At 35.1% G+C, this 18,983-nt stretch overlaps 1 protein-coding gene across 4 annotated transcripts in view; it reads left to right on the top strand.

Annotated features, from left to right (window-relative positions):
- The window catches only part of CSMD3 (CUB and Sushi multiple domains 3), a 678,537-nt gene that overhangs the window by 634,033 nt on the left and 25,521 nt on the right, over positions 1–18,983 (top strand). For all 4 annotated transcript variants that reach the window (XM_085321107.1, XM_085320309.1, XM_085319522.1 and 1 more), the window contains 7 exons: positions 370–543; positions 3,268–3,450; positions 5,128–5,304; positions 10,714–10,893; positions 14,198–14,371; positions 18,122–18,295; positions 18,531–18,604. In XM_085321107.1, the coding sequence (XP_085177233.1) occupies positions 370–543; positions 3,268–3,450; positions 5,128–5,304; positions 10,714–10,893; positions 14,198–14,371; positions 18,122–18,295; positions 18,531–18,604 (1,136 nt within the window). The remainder of the gene's footprint in view (positions 1–369; positions 544–3,267; positions 3,451–5,127; positions 5,305–10,713; positions 10,894–14,197; positions 14,372–18,121; positions 18,296–18,530; positions 18,605–18,983) is intronic.

Here is an 18,983-nt window from a genome sequence, read left to right as displayed (position 1 = left end):
AAATCCTGGATTCTGTACCTCAGCAATGACTTTTAGTTATACTCTCTACCTGAATTTACCTGAATTTTTTCTCTGAAGACTAAGTAGATCAATGTGTTTGTGTGCTCACAAAGCTCATCTTAGCAGAAATGTAAAAGTATATTTAACCACTTTTGGATATCAATATCTATACATAAAGTATCTTTATGAGGTCTTATTTTACAGCTTTTGTTCCTTAATATATTTTGTGTTTCTAATCACATACTGTAACCCCTCCTCTAAGGTCAACCTCTTCACCAAGTTTATGTATGGAGTTATGAAAAAGATAACTATGAACAGTTTGATCAGTGATAATAACCTTTTTTTATCTCCAATAATTATGCATTGTAGTGGTTGACTGTGGCCATCCTGGCATTCCTCCTAATGCGGTCCTGTCTGGAGATAAGTATACATTTGGATCTACTGTTCATTATACCTGCACAGGCAGACGATCCCTGTTAGGGCAGTCATCTCGTACATGTCAGTTAAATGGACACTGGAGTGGATCTCTTCCTCATTGCTCAGGTAACATTTTTGTATTAATTTGCATAGGAAAACCCTGAATCATTATCTCAAGATGATGAGTTCATTTTTTTTAACTTGCAAAATAACTACTGACAATACCATCTCAGTTATGTCTTAAATGCATAATCCATCCATCATTTTAATAAGGCCCAGTGGACTCCACATTATTTCAAGATAGATACTTGGTTTTGAGAGAAAAACAGCTAATTGTTTTAAGAGTAGCCCTCACCAAAGTCAATATATGTTTCCTGAACACCTTGAAGTTTAGGACTGTTATGTTTCACTGTTTTAGTTTCTATCAGTTTAACAACAGAGATAGAAACCTAAGTCCCAGAAATTTTGGGGGTATAGCTAAGTCTCATTTCTGATCTTAAAATATGTGTATACAGGTTCTGATAGAAGTTAATCATGTTATCAGTTTTAATTCTTAATAAATATCTGAGTTTTTTTTCTTGTCATCATGTTTCCATTACTTAGATTAAGAAGTCCTCTTTATTTTTGAGCTTATTCAGACCTATATAAGTTGAGTCAATACAATATGACCAGATTTTGTCACATCATCCCTAAATCCCAGTTTTCTTCTTGATATATCACACTTTCTTTCACACCTCAAAGAGAGACAGAGAGAATTGTGGTTTCTCGCTGATACCTGTTGTCGTTCAGAAACAGTTTCGGTTATCGCATGCGTGTCAGCTGCAGTCAGCAATTTGCAGCAACTCATAATTGCTCTTATATGCAGCACTGATTGTGCATTTACTTAAGCGGTCTAGATAGCCTCCTCCCATCAAAATTAAATGACCGTTGAGAATTTGTAACATATGTGGATAAAGAGCAGTTCATGGTCAACTGTGAAAACCACATATTCAAATCTCTATGATGCATGAGGTCATAAAATTATGTTCTTTTATGATATTCTAGAAGATTATATCACTCTCACTTCTTGATGTGATTTTCAGAAAATGTATTTCTGTAATCTTCAATCAAAAATACCAGTAGTTAACATACCTAAGTTTAAAAAAATAATTTTTCCCACTAATAATTAGGCACTAGTTAAGAACATGTGATTTCATTTACAAGAGGAATATGCATTTCACTTTGCATAGCAAAAAGCCTATTTCCATTTTGTTCATAACAAAGTTATTTTAGATATAATGCCAAGAAAGTCACTTGCTGAAAACTAAGCCTTTTAGTACACTGTACAAATGTAGAATAATGAATGAGCCCTACTGTCAATTCTTTATAGTCTAAACAAATAAGACATGCAAATGCAGGATATGAATTTCCTAAATCACAGTCAAAACGTCTTTAACCAGTGCAGTTGTAAATTAATGTAAAAAAATGTAGCAGTAAGTATTTTAAACTTGGATATCGTATGTCGTCCAAGTAGCTTGGACATTTGAACACTGAAGGAGCACTGAAAGCTTGTAATGTTCTTTGACTTGTTGTAATTTGGGTTCTGGAGTTGTAACTCTGTACTGTTTATCTATTTTGAAAGAAGGCTGACAGGCAATTTTAGTGATCTGTGTCACATAATGATGAGGTTAAACAGAAAAGAGCCTAGACTTGAGAGTCTGTGCTTTTGAAGGAGAAAATCAGCTAGCTCTTACATGTACTTGAGATAATTAGCTAAAGGTAAATTCATTAAAATACATAGGACTATGTACTTTCTGCACATACATAGTATAAAAGTTTGCAATGTAATAGGTGTGCCTACGTTAGCTTGCTGGATTATTCTTAAATGAAAGGGGTCTGTTTAAGCATGATAACTTAATTAGTGGTAAGTTGACTCCTAAAGGTCCTGCAGTGATTCACAAGAAGCCTGCTCGTCAGCTGCTTCAGCCAGGAGCTGAACAGGTAATATGCGCTCCCAAGTTTGTTCCAGTTTGCATTTCCAAGCAAACTTCTACTATCCTCTGTGACTTTCCAGTATGCCTTTGGGCTGCTGTTCCAGAGATGTGTACTCTTCTCCCACAAGCCTATAGGATTTGTGCAGATCAGCTCATGAGATGCTCAATTACATTATTTTCCCCTGAGTTTGTGGGGAAGGAAGGAAACGTGACTTACATGAAAGAAAATTAAAGGTTTAGTAAGTGCAACCGGCAAAACTGCAGGCTGGTACATGAACTAGCTTCCTGGTGCCCAGGCAGGGACTCCAATAGTACAGTTTGCCCACATCATCTGCGAGGCTCGAGAAGTGATTGGCAAGGGCAACTCTTTTTTATCCTGCATCTATAACTCCAGTGTCCTAACGTCCCATACCGAAATATTTGATGTCAGATGTGCATAAAATTGTTGACAACAGCTGTAATTGTTAAAACTCTTGCAACTCTAATGATATCATAGAGGTTGGAAGGATTATATGAATATCAGATGTACAAACAAGCAAATTATCTTCACTTGTACCTTTGTGTTTCTCAGAATTCTTATTTTGAATGAAAAATGACAAAGGTTTTCTTGTTTCTTTACCTAATCTTGCTTGAGGATTGTATCACCAAAATTTGTCAGGATCTAAAGAGAACCTTGAAATAATTATAATTTCTTTTCTGTACCTAAATAAAATCAATAATATCAAACCATTTTGAGAATCAAGTAATTTTTAATTCCAGACACACCCACACAGATCTGTATCTATATCTGCCTATATCTAAAATATATAAAGATATATTTTAAATACATTATAATCATATTTCATACTTAGTCTAATCTTTGCATTTTAAATTTCAGGTGATACAGCTGGTTCTTGTGGTGATCCAGGTATCCCAGGTCATGGGTCTAGGGAAGAGAATAGTTTTAAAATTAAAAGCACTGTACACTTCAGCTGTGATGTTGGATATATTCTCCATGGTTCAGAAGAAAGAACATGTATGGCAAATGGAAGCTGGACAGGAAGACAACCTGAGTGCAAAGGTAAGCCACAGAAGGTCCACATTTTTTAAAAACTGTTTTTTTTTTTTTTTTTTTTTAATACTGGCAATATTACATTGCCAGTTTTGAGATTTGTGAGTGATTTACTTTTGGGTTTTTGGACTGATCATTCAAATCTTTCAAATAAGTTGTTACAAGATAGCAGTGGCTTCAAGTGAGCGACTTGAGAGTGGGCAAGTGAGCAGATTTGAAATCAGTAACCAAGAAATGGTGTGTTTTCAGAGTTTTGAGAAAAAAGTCTATTTTACGCTTTATTTCTTCTCAGTCTTAAGTCAGCATCAAACAGTATGTGTGATCTATTTAAATAACTAGACAGAAAAAGAAGTAGATAAGGCCTGTATAACTCATTTTTGTTGCAAGATTTTTTTTCTCTTAAAAAGGTCGCAGTTACTTGATCTTCAATTACAATTATAATGCATCTGAATTCCAGAGAAAAGAGCTGACTTTTACAGAAATGACAATGTCATCATTTCACTGGATACATATATGTTATAAAAGATCAGCTTACAGATTTTGTTTGCTGATTAATACTATTGACTTATGATTATTTTTCAACAGAAAATGAAATGCTGAAATAAGTTTATTTGGAATAAATCAGTCTACAAATTTCAAGTATATCACAAGTATATCAAGTATATCAGGTATATCACAACAAAAGAAAGACCTAACAGTATATTTAAAGAGAATCATTTGTTAGCTGAAATTATTTTAATTCAGAAATAGGAAATAATTTCCAACAATTCTCTTCCTGAAAGGAAGGCTTCCTGTATAGCAGTTAAGAACCAATTCTCTTGTTGTCTGCTTTGTCAGCATCGTCTGTGTGATCTGTATGAGAAAGTCAGCATTTGAAAACTTATTTCACAAGCTGGTTTTGCAATATCCTTCTAGTGAATGACTGCCACTCTGACACAAAGTAAATATATATCTSTGTGTTACAGACTCACTAGGGATATGATTAGCCAAACTGAACTTCTTACCATCATTCTTTGATCTTACCTATTGTGAAAATTAATTAGACGTTGACAGTTTATATTTTAAGATACTTTTGATTTTAATTGTTACTCTCAAAATCTCTTCAGAGCATGAATGTGGTACAGAGGTTGATACCRTTTCAACTTTGGTCATATAGATTAGAGCTATATATGTAACTACATAAGCAAGGCACATTTAGATTTCAAAGCTGAACATTGAAGAGCTAGGAAACATCAGACTTACATCTGACCATGAAATAAMAGTTTAATTCTATCTTATGCTTTGAATTAGATAGGAAATGTACTTTGATGATATCATAGTACATACTTGCAAATAAGTCAAATTAAGTTTTCAATTATAGTTGTAAATGAGGCATTTTTTCTTGGAGTTTGGAGTTTTTTAAACTAGCTTTCCTATAATTATTTTTTTTAAAATTAAATTTCTAAGCTGTTTTTTCCTACATACAAAAAGGTAAAAACAAATGATAATTTATGCAAACAGCTATTTAATATAATCATRCCTTATCAATAGGCTGTCAAACCTATATTTTCAGCACAACAACAAARTTTCTACCACCTCAGCACTGCTGGGAGCAGGAATATTAACTGGGTTGTCCTTAAGCATTCCTATTTCAAAAACTTCCTTTGCTAACTACATTTTATACATATTTAACATTTTATTTTATAGCTGTACAGTGTGGTAATCCAGGGACAACTGCTAATGGAAAAGTATTTCGTATAGATGGAACTACATTCTCTAATTCAGTAATTTATTCATGCATGGAAGGATACATACTTTCCGGATCATCTGTAAGACAATGCACTGCCAATGGAACATGGTCTGGATCCTTGCCAAACTGCACAAGTAAGAAACAAGGAATTTGTTTTTTTTTTTCTTTCTCTCCACTGAAGGACAGCGAAGTAGAATATAGAAGTGGACTGCAAATAAATAAAGGACTCCAGCTCTCTAGCTTTTCCTTGAACTACTTCATAAATGATTTTATGCATAAGATATGTTTAAAAATTGTGGTGCTATGAAAAGATGAAGAATATATTGATTTAAAGACAGACACAGTATAGTGTCTGCTGTCTGCTGTTGCAGTTTAAGGCAGTTGTATGGTTACAGGACCTGCCTACTTTAATTCTTCACTAGTGTATATTTTAAATCTTGTTTATATTTTATGATATGTCATATTTAAATATTATTCATTCAGTCACTTTTCTGTGTCATAAAAACTTCATGGTATAATATTCTGGTCTTGCAGAGGGTAGATAAAGAAAAACCTTGAAATGAACACTTGAGAATTCTTTTTGTAGTGACTSAGAGGTTAAAGCTGTTGCCCCTCTCTCAGTTAACAGCTTCTGTTTGGCCTCTTCATTAACCTTATGCTTGCTTTGGTTAGTTGGCTAGCAGAAGCTATTTCAGCTTCTCTCACATTCATAATAGGCATTTAGAAACAGTTTATTTCTAAGCCCATCTGCTCCTGCTTTCTTACATTTCCTAGGTCATCTTTTAGTAACACTTATGAAAATTTTACAGGTACGTAACATATGACTGTTCCTACCATTTTGATAAAACATACCATCATCAATATAACTGTTGTTTAATTAAAAATAAAATAAAATTTAAAAATATTTTTAAATTTTAGAAATGCTTTAAACTAATACTTTGTTTTCTATACAGTAGGCCACATTACACATTTGTAGCAACCCAAATAAAGACAGAAAATAACGATAAAATAAACTTGTTCTGTTTACATTGTCCTTAAATCCACTAYTAATGGTAAATCTGAGAATAGCTGCTTTTCTGGTCTTGGCAAGTCTGTGAGAGATGCCAGAGATTTTATTGAATTATTCTTTTCCTGAAAGTTATAAAGATCATTAAATTAGTTGTACCAAGGATAAAGGTATTTACTGACAATAATTGCATCTTTATTCTTCTTGTATTTTAAAGTGAAAATTTGCTGAAGTACATAGTAGAACTTAGTCTTCTCAAAAAACACTACTCAGGTAGAAATTTGGGATGTTTGCTCAAAAAAAGTCTTAGAAAAATGCCTTCAAAAAAATGTCAAAAAAAAAAAAAAAATCTCGTACTTGATTTGACCTAGGAGAGGAAATACCTTAATAAAACAAAGAGAAACATTGTAAAGATTATATGTAGAAGAACAAACTATTATTGATTAAATAAATAAATAAATAAATGGGATTTAGATTGTTAGACAAGTTGACATTGACACTCCTAATGCACAGTTCTCTCTCTATTAAGGTTACATATGTTAAAAAGTATATTCCCWTTTATACTTATTCCAGAGATAATATTTTGGGAACTCTTCAGTTTGATCATTATGTGTATCCCCTAGAGTCATCAGAACTTAAAAAGAACGATGGAATTAAAATCTTACCMAAAAAGCTACAGCCTCTGAGAATCTCAGCTAGCATCATTTCTAGCTTTTTTGATCTTTGCTGACTTTTAACTAGTTCCTAAAGGCCTAAAGGCCTATTGGCCCTGCTAGGTGCTCTAACTCGTACACAAGCTGCTACAGGTACTAGCAGCAGCTCTAAATATCCATAAATGCGGAGGCRTTTGACAGGATCACAGAACTGTTGAGGTCAGAAGGCACCTCTGGAGATCATCTAGTTCAACCCCGCTGCATAGAGCAGGGGCAACCAGAACTAGAACTTGTCCAGTCTATGTCCCTTTCTACTGGTCTTTAATTCTACAAACACCCACCCCACCTAAATGCACATAAGAATATATCAAACTTCGTCATATACATCTTGCCATGTTACCTGTTATGATATTTCAATTTTAACAATTAGCTAACAGCTAATTAGCAACTAGTTAATGGACCAGGTTAGCTAAATAGCTAGATAACAGATCATGAGTTAACAATTGCTTCCCTGTCTCCTAGGAGTATATAGGACTATAAAATATACCTGGAAAAGATTATCTATTCTGATGGAACAGTCTCTTCACAATGATTTCAAAGTGTATGCAAAGCAGTAACGGCATTGGAACTGGCAGTGCCAACAGACTTTGTGGACAAGGCCRTTTTTATTTCCTTTTGAACTAGCTGCCCCCACCATGCTCTCCRTTTTTGACTATGACCAGATTTTCCAATATGTCCTTATTGTCTGTTCTGTTTGGGGAACATCATGGAAGCATTGTAGGTTTTGAGAACAGGTTAGGTAAGCGTCTGTCAAGAGCAGCTGTCACCAGCAAGACAAAGTAAATGACAACCTGCAGTGGATCTGCATATTGGGGTTCATTTAACAGCCAATAAATTTCATACTTTTACCCTATTTGATTATCTCACACACTCACTGGCTAGCTCCCCTAGTGCTGCATTCAGGTACCCTAGCCTGCAGGTAGACCACTGCTGGCACAGGCAGATCAGGCACAAAATCATGCCAGTTCCTGCTGTGCTGCTCCTCTCAGTTACTAGCCTCAGATGTTACTAGCCAAGTACCCTTGGTTAACACCCCAGCATTATCTCCACGTATCTCCCACATCTCCAAGGTCTTCCCCAACTTCCAGGATCTTTCCTGCAGCCAACATCTTCACCTTCTTTCCGGACCCTGAAGCCCCCAGTTTTCCAGCCTAAATAGTCAGTGTGCAGAAGCTCAATGCATGGTCAGCCCGGTTCCATCTCTGTTAATTCAGGACATACCACTTTTATTTAATCCAAGTGTTATCAAAACTTACAACAAACCCATACCTGTTGCAACTCACAAGTAGCAGGCTTCTGCTTGAGAGTTCAGAAGTTCAGTTTTGAACATACACTCCCAACACACCGTTGTCTGTCACCTGTCAGCATTCCCAGTTTAAACTGGTTTTCACATACCATGCTGACTTAGTAAAGGTGGTCCAAAACTGGGTCATTGGATGGTCTGTCTGACCTCTCAAGGGCTGTTTCTGTTCTATTTATAAATCTCCAAACTTCAGAAACTGCCACTGAGCCTGCTAATTAGCTACGACGTGTTTCTTGTAGTTAAGGTTCTATTCACTACATTTATGACAAAATACAATATCTGATTAAAATCCAGGTTTTCTTCTTACATCTTTTTCTTTCTTTGAAATTCAAATGCTGTGGTGTAAGGCAAAAGGGTAGAAGTATCTGTTTCTTACTACTTTTCATCCAGATCTACAAATAGTTTATTGTGACAACACAATACTATGGAGAATGACACTTTTTCTCCCTTAAACCTTTTCTTTTATGCACTCCTTATTCTATAGTAAGACAGAGATTACTACAAAAGGTAAGTGCAGAAGGACAAAAACAGGTGTAACAACAGCAGTTTGGGGTTTGTTTTCTCAGATAAAGACTGAAAGTGGTAGTCAGAAATTTTGAGAAGGTAGAGGAATCTTAGAGATCTGCAAGAGTCATTAAGGTATGATGATCAAACTTTAGACTGTCAGTGGTAGGAAAGGGTACAAAACTTTTACAGTAGCATTGGAAGAAGCAAAATTTACGTATCAGTGACCGAAAGTAAGAAATGGAGGTTGTAATGAAGATGAGTGAGAAAGCTGGGAACACAATTTTTGTTGGATTTTTTTAAAAAACAAGGCAAATAGGTTTCAGAAGTCTCTGAAGGGGTTTAACATATATGGTATATGGAATTACATATCTTTAAATTTGTAATGTTCTTCATATAGGAAAATCTAAAGTGACGAAACAGTGGATAGGGAAAAAAGGATACAGACATGGACATTATATTGTAATCCAGTTAAAACAGTTATATATCTGGAAAAAGTATTATTTCAGCTGAATTTGCAACATTAATCACAGTAAATGGAATGTTTGAACTAGAGGAAGGTAGAACATACAAAGTATATGAACATGCTCTTGTAACTAAGAGATACAGTTCTTTGACACTTCTGTATTTGTTGAAAAATGACATAAAAAACCCCTACAATTCTATAATAATTTTCAAAAAACCCCAAGTATTTCTAGGTGAAACAAAATCTTTGCCTAAACAGAACTAGCTAACTTTAGACCTAGCTAATCTTGTAGTATGTTCTGTAGTCTATTGCACATCCCTAGACCCCACTGCATGGGACATTTTGATGTTCAGAAGATTTGATACATGCAGCTTAATCAGTATTTGCTCACTCAGATGGTGATAAACTGTAGAGCAGGTATACTCTACACCTGGTGTTTCAGTTCCCCAGTTGTTCAGTTCAAGGGACCTGGCTAGATTGCACTACAGGCATGGTCATGGGTCTTTTCTTTTTGGAAATCAGGATACAGAAAAGATGTCATGCACAATGGCTATGTTTTGGCATTGAGTCAAGAGTAGCCAGGATGTGCTCTCTGCCCAGGAAACTGCCTCTGACAGTTATCCAGAAATAATGAGATTGCTGTGAGGGGGGTGTCACACTATAAGATGAGCTGTCAAAYGTGGGTGCTTTGTTTCATACAAACTAGATTTTTTTATCTTATCTTTTTCATAAACTGGATAGGATTTTCTTCTCTGTTTCTGATCATTGGTTTTCTCACTCTGAAAACTATTCCAGAAATTAAAACTATTCCAGAGATTGATAGATCTAATTCACCAGATCTGAGAAAAAAACTGTTCTACCATAACTCTCAGACTGTAGTGATGTACCTCCTTGTAAACATTAACTATCTCTTGATGCTAGAAGTCACAAGAGATTTCACAACTACTCTTATTCATTAAAATACTATGGGCCTAACTTTGGCGTAAACCATAGGACATGTTTGGAGTCGCCTGCATGCTGTCATCTGTTTAGGTACCTGGTAACTGTGTGAATACCTACAAACTGGGAGATTTTTGCAGACATATAGCATAGATTTTCCAGGCAGTGCTTGCTGTCTGGATGTACACATGGAAAAGTAAAGGATACAATAGAYACCTGCTTTCTTAAATATGAAGTTCTAAATTGATATGAACATCTGTGGATATAAAAGGGCTACAGCAACATATGGCTAATTTCTTTGCTACTTTTCCTTTTCATTTTATGGTCTTGAAATTTTACTGATTAAAATTGTACAGTTCATTACTTCTATTTTTGAACAGGTGTATTGATTTTCTCCAAAATATAACTGCTGTACAACTCCACATGTGTTTGGCAGCTAATTTAGATGACATATATGTTTATCTTCTATTAGTGGAGATGAAGAGATATATCATACTTTTTTCTCCTCTTTTTTCATAATAAATTATTAATTTTGCCATATGTTTTACCCCTTTATTTATAAATAAATTACATTCCRTTTTTTAAATCTATTCTTCAATGATTTACTTGCAGTTATCAGTTGTGGAGATCCAGGAGTTCCAGCCAATGGTATGAGATATGGTGACGATTATGTTGTTGGACAAAATGTTACATATATGTGCCAACCTGGTTATACAATGGAATCAAATAGCTCCTTAATTCGCACTTGTACTAGCAATGGCACATGGAGTGGAGTAATCCCAACATGCAAAGGTACAACATTAATTGTGATTGTCAGCTACTTCTATGACATTTACATCTTCTGTTTATTACAATGTGTCAACCAAATATTTCTGTAGAACCAAAATGTAGTATTATTATGAATATGTTGCATTGATTTCTTGGTTGCAGGAACTGTGAGTTCATCATTTGGTTATTTACCTCATTTTATAAGCTTATATCAGCACAGTAAGTTAGCAAATATGAAATTATAGATTTTTTTTGCTTTCTTATGTTTCTAAATAAGGTTAAGATCTCATACCAAGGTGACCTACCTATGTTCTTGTCTTTACAAACATGACAATTAAATGCATGATAGAAACTTTTGGGAAAGGTCTAGATCATATACAACTGAAAATTTTCAATGGGCTTATTGCTCTGGGTTACCATGCCCATAATGCTAAGATCTTTTCCTAATCCTTCCTTTATTAGACATGCACCTTTGAGCATCATCAACATATATGGCAAACTAAATCCTTCTAGAAAATTCCCTAAAAGACATTTGTCTGCTTTATGCTTTTTTTTCCTCTAGTGTGAAAAATGAAAGGATAAGTCTCAAGATCCTCATCTTTTCTCTTTTTTACTACTTGTACTCCTAAATTTTCCTTTTTAGAGGAATTTTGTTTTACTATCCTTTGTTGAAATGTCAGCAGCGAAAAATTTTAACTTTAGTGAAAGACTATTCTATCTATGTCATCAAAACTGTTTTTCTCTAAGAAACCCACACTTTCTTTCTTGCTACATCCCAAAACATCTTCTCTCTACTCATTCTTCTCACTCTTCCTGGTATCAGAGATTTAGAGAATCATCTTTGCCTTTCAGTAGGCTCGCACTAAGTGTGTCTATCCTCCGTTCTTTTACAACTTAGCCAGCTAAGTCTGTGCTTACTTTGTATTCATCTTCCTTTCATCTTGCACAGGCAGACTGTCTTCTTCTCTGAAGGTATAATTCCTTTCCTGCTTAGTGAGGCTAATTTTCTCCCCAAGTTCATTTTCCAAAAAAGATCAAATCAGTTTCATTTATTCACCCCATCTACAGCCATTTTCCTTGCTGGTACAATTCTCCTCCAGTCTTACCAAGTCCCATTTCACAGAATCATAGAATCAGTAAGGCTGGAAAGGACSTCTGGAGATCATCTAGTCCAACTCCTCTGCTCAAGCAGGGTCACCTTCACCTTTGATAACATCATATTTCTTCTTAGTTATTTTGCCAATATTTTGATTTTTTTTTCCATTCTGAAGGATTACGTCCCCTCTAACAGTTTCCCAGTTTCTAATTCTTAAGGATGACAGGGTTAAGACCTAACTGGGAACAGGAGAGTAACCTCTGATTAGAGTTTAGAGGCTTATATTAATATTAAATAATAACCATATGCAGAATCTCTAGTGTTCTCAGAGGTTCCTGCTATTCCACGTTGGTTTCTGTGTAATAATAAAAAATAATATGCAGTAGTAAATAACCCCCCCCCCATTTTTAAACTGTATAATGGAAAGGAATATGCAATAGTATGTTTGAAATGTATATTAACTAATTCTTACTATTAGGATAAAGTGCCAGGGTCCTTTGTTACCGTTTTGTTAAAATAWCTGGGACATGAACTGCCCGGAAAATAAATACATAGTTGTCTCAGTGCTGTTGAAATAGAAGATATAGATGATTCTCCAGCTTGGCCAGATGCATGTTTAGCTGCAACTAAATATGAACTATTCAAGCACTGATTTTTTTCTGCTGACTTGCTTTTGTAACATACTTTCAGCTGAAAACTTGAGAAATGTAGGTATTTATGACTGACTCTGATAAAAGCATTATGGAGAGCATTCTACCTTGCTACTCTCTCCACCCCCCTCCACCCCACAATTCTAGTAATACCCTTATTTTCTTCCTTCTCCATCTGTCATCTTTCCCTATGGTCAACAACTATTCCTGCCTCTATTATTCAGCTCAGGAGTTAAAACATAAAGCTCTTTTTAGAAGGACTAATAATGAAGCTCTTGGAGAATGTAGGTGGACTTTTATCACTTAATGTGGTATCTGTGGTTTATCTGTGTTGCTTCTTCATGACTTCTATTAAAGCATGATGAAAACATGGCAAAGGTTCTCATATCCTTTTTCTTTGGCTGTGAACCAGAGCAATAGAAACAGAAAGTCTCAAAAATAGGGACTGTTTGGCAAAGGATTATTCTAAAAATAGTCCAGCTTTCATCCATAACTCTCAAACAGTGATGAAAGACGTTACAGAGCATCCTAGTGATGTAGATAGTAGTGATTCGCTGAAATGACTAACAATAAAAATGAGATCTTCTGCAGAACACACTCAAAGACACACGGCTCCTGMCCTAGTACATCTGACTTCCTTAAGCGTGCGGGATGACAGCTGACTAAAAGCCTAAAGGTTAAGAGTGCAGCATTTCATCTCCATTCTTGTGACCTCTGTTCTCGCCTTTATTTTTAGTCACTGTCTCTCCTCATTTCCCCCAACTCTCTCCACACAATTTAGTCAAACTAGTTTCACTTGCTTTCCCTTTCTTTTGTTTGCACACTTTCTCGCACTGGTGCTCTTCTCACTCCCTGTTTATTCATCCATTTTCTCTTTCTCACTTCTTTTCTCTTTTTCATTCATTTTAGTACTTTTGCCTCAATTTTCCCTGTTCTAATTGAWACTTATTTTATTTTATCTCACTTCTTTTATCTGCATTTTCCTTTAGCCCTCAATTAGCAATTGTATGTTACTACTCCTTTCTCCGGTTAAGAGCACTTTTACCCTTATCACCGTATTTATGTTCATTTATTCCTGTGTCCTCCTGTGGTGCTTTTCAATTCTTTCTCCTAGGACAGAATAGATTTTTTTTTTCTTTTTCTTTTTTCTTTTTTTTTTTTTTTTTTCCTGAGAGGCCTGGAGATGAGAAACCATTCAGATACACTTCTTGTGGCCACAGTGATTCCTAAATAGACAAAAAAAAAAATATTTTGTAATATACCTTCAAACATATTATAAATATTGTACACTTCACAGTCCATATAATGATTTTGGCATTGTTTTCCTACCTGGCTTGATTCAGTCTGCTCTTTTATTTAAGCTACTTTATCAATCAGCCATTGTAGTATGTCTTTGAAATGGAAGCAATCAAAAGTATTAACCTCAGGTATCGTGGCAAGAAGATAGTGAGGAAGACAGCCTGTCCTCACTGTATTGTCCTCCAAAAAAAAGGTGAAATTAGCACATATGGTTCTTCTAGTAATTGTGTACACTGGGGATATTTATGGCAGCTGGGTCTAATTATTTCAAATGTTATTGCAGCTGTTACCTGCTCAACACCTCCCCAGATCTCTAATGGAAGGTTGGAAGGAACAAACTTTGATTGGGGGTTTAGTGTTAGCTACGTCTGCTCTCCAGGCTATGAACTCTCTTTTCCTGCTGTTTTGACTTGTGTTGGGAACGGAACCTGGAGCGGTGAAGTACCTCAGTGCTTGCGTAAGTATCGCCCTTGTGCTCCTGTATTTCTTTATTCTTCCAGCTTTTTTTTTTTCCTCTTTAGAATGTTCACTGTTTTTTTCAGTAGTAGCTTAGTTGATTTCAAACTTGGGAAAATACAGTCCTAACATCATAAGGTTGATGTCTGTCAATATACATCAATAAATCTTAAGTGAGTGTATAGGAAGCCTCAAAAAAAAAAAAAAAAAGAAAGAAAGAAAGAAAAAAAGACTTGAAGGAATATAACAGACAATGCGTATCAAATAATCCCAAGCAAATCAAGACTGAGAGATCTTTATAGATCCAGCTACGTATAGAGACAGCTGAGGTCTTGTTGTGAAGTCTTTCATTTACTCATGCTAAACTTTCTTAGATGTCACAGGGAGTTTTGTCTGTCAGCAGTGTTGACTAAACCCCAGAATGATTCTTGGACCACTGTATTTTTTATTCTATGCTAAATTATAGTTATAACTTTCAGGTTAGTAAAAATTACTGCTTAAAATTCATAACACTGATGGAATTTATATCGCTGTGAATGTCATTACAACAGAAAATGTGCCTCATTCTTTAGGTTGGTGCCATTTCAGTGATTATTTATTTATTTAAAGTGATTGTGTTGCTTTGGGGAGATGCTCAATTGATTGCACTGAAGAATGTAATGTTCTTGAACAGGGGGTCTAACTGGAAGAGGATGATTCCGTCTTTGTGGCATTACCATTTCCAAAGTTTCATTTGAGCTGTTTTACTATTTCTTTGCATTATTCCTTTTTCCCTTTCAAAAATTTCTTCTACTCTGGCTGTATTTACATCCTACTCCTATGGAGGTATATCATATATCTTTACTTCTTTTCTTTTTCTCTCTCTTTTTTTTTCCTTAATGATATTCTCATTAAGGAACTTAGTTGTTTAGGATATGTTGCTGAAATTGTATATTTCAGAACAGGAACAGTGTGAAAACATTGTTTCTGGGAAAAAGTATCTTATAAGTTTGCTTGACCAAAGGTGACATCTACCATTTGTTGCCTAAGTTCACTATATGAAGCTCTTCTAGTATCCCCTATATTAAGAACAGCAAGACATTGAAAAATTATTTTCATCATTTTGTTCTTTATTCTGTCTTTCAGTTGTGGGTATCATTTAAGGTATTTATCATCTTAGATGATGGAATACTGTAATATATTCCACAAAGGGACTCCATCTTTAAACTGTTTGAAATGTGTAGTTAGCTCACAGTGCAGCTGCCCAGGAATTAAAGTCTGTTTCATGCAGAGATTACATTAACTGAGTCCTGTTGATGTGCTGTGGTTACCCATTGGCTTGCAATAGAAATCAATTGGCAGCCAATGCTTGTCAAAGAGCTTAAACTAGCTGCCATCTGGCAGAAATGAGAGGGAGCTGGTGAAAGTCATTCTCAGTGAGCAATCTTTAAGCAGCTCCTGACATCAGGAATTTAGTTCCCAGCTTGGTTCCATACAGCCTTTAGCTGAAGACATGCAAGGGGCACATGCAAGAATTGTTGTGGAGCTATGACATAGAGTATATGTCCCAAATGAAATACAGTCATGTCTTTGCTTGGTTATTTGTCATCTATAATCTAGTAAATTTGTTTAATTTGTGGTATATTATCTTATATCAGTAAAGAAGTATTGTTTTTACAAACTTGACAAGAGCAAGCAAATGAAACTATTGTCCTATGCCTGAAGCCTAACTACAGATTTTAAATTACTATTCGTCGATTAAATGTCTTTGTAGAATGAGGTTCTAGAGGGTAGAAAGGTTGARGAAAGTGTTTAGAAATTTTCCTTAAGTGAAAATAGTGGTGGTAGGGTGTTTTGTTTGTTTGTTTTTTAATGCTCTATTTGAAGGTAATCCAACCTGCCAGCCTTAGTGCTTGAGCTCCACTGCCATATCTTTATTAAAGGCTCTCAGAATCCTTAGAAAAACTTTTCCACTGGGAATAGGAGATCTCACAGACCTTCTAGTCTGCTGTAACTGTAGTATGTACTGTAGTCCACTCTTTCAGTAATGGAGAGAAACTGCTGTGAATTACCATAGTGCCTGGTTTCTATGGTTACGTATATAAAAGGCAGCTAGCAGTTATTTCACAACTGGATAAAGGTGATATCTCTATCACAAATGCGTGATAGAGTTTMTTTTTATAAAAATTTAACCTGCTGACCATTTAAATAGCATTTTTTTTATGTGAGGATTTTTTTATTTTTTGTTTATTTTATTTCATTTTTCCTGAGAATTTTTGCTACTTTACTAGTGTAAAGAACTGATCAGGAGACAGTTTAAAGCCTCTGTGTTTAAAAACTATAAATGTTTCATGTATTGAAGAATTCCATAGAACTGATGAAAATATAATTTACAAATTTACAATGGTGATTTGTCATTCAAACAGAGATTTGTTTTATCAGTGCCCTCAACTCATAGATTTTTTTTTTTTTTTTGGAAGTGGGCCTATAATTTTGCAGACAATCCCAAACCATGAAATCGTATGCATTTCTGATCTGTTGTGGATTAAGCCGTTTTCTTCAAGGCTATTTGTGTGTGCTTGAAGTTCCCATTCAGTCAGTCTCCACAGTGATGTGTAGAGAGTAGGAGCATTTCATGTGAGCAGATCCTTTGGAAGGATAAAGGTCTAGGTGACAAAAATRGAAATACTAGAAATGTATTTTGAAAAGTGATAGTTTAATATGTGTAACTTAAATTTTATTTCTAGAGAGAAAGATGGAGCTGAAATTTCTGTTCTGTGTTGAACATGCCCTGTAGAAATATATCTTTATGCACATTTAGGTATTTCTTGTTTTTAAATTTGTATTATAAAATTTTCTGGTTGACATGAAATTAGATTGTACCTTACTAGAATTCATGATGTGTCAAGCTAAAGTATAGTCTAATGGTACAGGATTTACCATAGCTGATTACATTTCCTGAATCAATTATTCAAAATCCAGCTTATGACAATAATCAGTACTTTAYGTTGCAGAAGGAGGCAAGTAAATTTTTCAGCAGTGCTCCTAGTCAGTTGTTCTGTGCTACAGGCATAGAGAAGCTTGTAGGAGTTAGGTTTAAAATGAAAATACCAATTAAAGAATAAGTTCTTAAATTTATCYCTTCTAACAAAAGCTTATTAATATTTGACTTTTAGATTGCTGCTGCTGAAATTCTTGTTTAATATATTTTATATATATGGCTATATATATGTTGTACTTCCATAAACACCAGATCTTATCCTTCAGTGAAGGATGAGGATATAAGCATTTACCATTCTTAAAATCTGTCTGCTAAATCCTTTAATTTTATAACAGTGTAGAACAATGAGCAGAAAGCAGGAGAGGGGAAGGAGRCAAAGGTTAAAGGTTTGTTACTCTCTCTAATTGCTCTGTACAGGAAGGTTTACAGATTGATATTGTCTGAGGAGTAGGGACAGTGGTGAAATGTAGATATTTTGTGCTAAAGCAAACAACTTCTGCGTACCTGGAGAGTCAACTTTAAGCTACGGACCAATCCTRCTACTTAGGCATTTTGAACAGGTAGCAAAACTACTGCACATTGAAGCAGACTAAAGGTGAGGTCTCTAGTCTCTAATGGAATTGCTATCAAACGCTTGTGTGTTTTTTCTTTTTTAAAAAAAGAAAGGTGAAATTTAGACAAAATACTCAACTGAGTTCACGTAAGTCTTTTATATTTTAATAAATGACAAATGCCTTTTCTATCACCTTTTTTTTTTTTTTTCCCTCATAGCAAAGTTTTGTGGTGACCCTGGAGTGCCTGCTCAAGGGAAAAGAGAAGGCAAGAGCTTCATCTATCAATCAGAAGTCTCCTTCAGCTGCAGTCCTCCTTTTATTTTGGTTGGCTCCAGCACTAGGATTTGCCAAGCAGACGGCACGTGGAGCGGTTCTTCTCCTCGATGTATAGGTAGGGTGACATCCATAATACTGAAATTTCTTTAATTCTTATTGTCCTCCTCCTTCTCAGTCAAAAAGTTTTCAGCTATTTTGAATTATTYTGGTGCTATTCTATACTTTCTAGAAATCAAAGCACCTTATATTTGTTTCCTCAGTTTATTGCATGTTGTTAAATAAATAATTCTGTAACATATGAGTTTTAACCAAAATATTGTAATTTTTGTCATTTATTGTAATTTTTTAAGAACCTACTCGCACAGCATGTGAAAATCCAGGAGTCCCACGGCATGGATCACAGAACAACACATTTGGCTATCAGGTAGTGTATATTATATACGTGTGTGTGTGTGTGTATATATGTGTGGGTGTGTGCGTGCATGCATGCGTCTATATACTTAATAATTACTTTGTCTATTAAAGTCTTTATAATACCTCAGAGTTAGAAACTCTTAATTAGAGGTCCAGAAACTGTTTGTGCTTTGAAAAGAGTTAATTGTTTGGTACTGTCTTTCCTTATTSCTAGTTGCCAGATTACACTGACCTTGTTACTTTGTTAGCAGTGCTTTGCACTTCATGAAACCCTGGTGATCAAGGTCTGCTTGGTTTCACTTTGAAGACGTTCAGTATCTCAACACCAATGTGTGCTCCATGCTATTTGTCAAGTATGGTTTTTCACCTTAAAAGACTGCTTGCTGTGT

The sequence above is a fragment of the Rhea americana genome, unplaced genomic scaffold (assembly GCF_003343005.1).
Source record: "Rhea americana isolate MKP2758 unplaced genomic scaffold, rheAme1 scaffold_0, whole genome shotgun sequence".
NCBI classification, from domain to species: domain Eukaryota; kingdom Metazoa; phylum Chordata; class Aves; order Rheiformes; family Rheidae; genus Rhea; species Rhea americana.
Note: the sequence above shows the minus strand (reverse complement) of the source record. Positions and strands in the feature narration are given on the sequence as shown.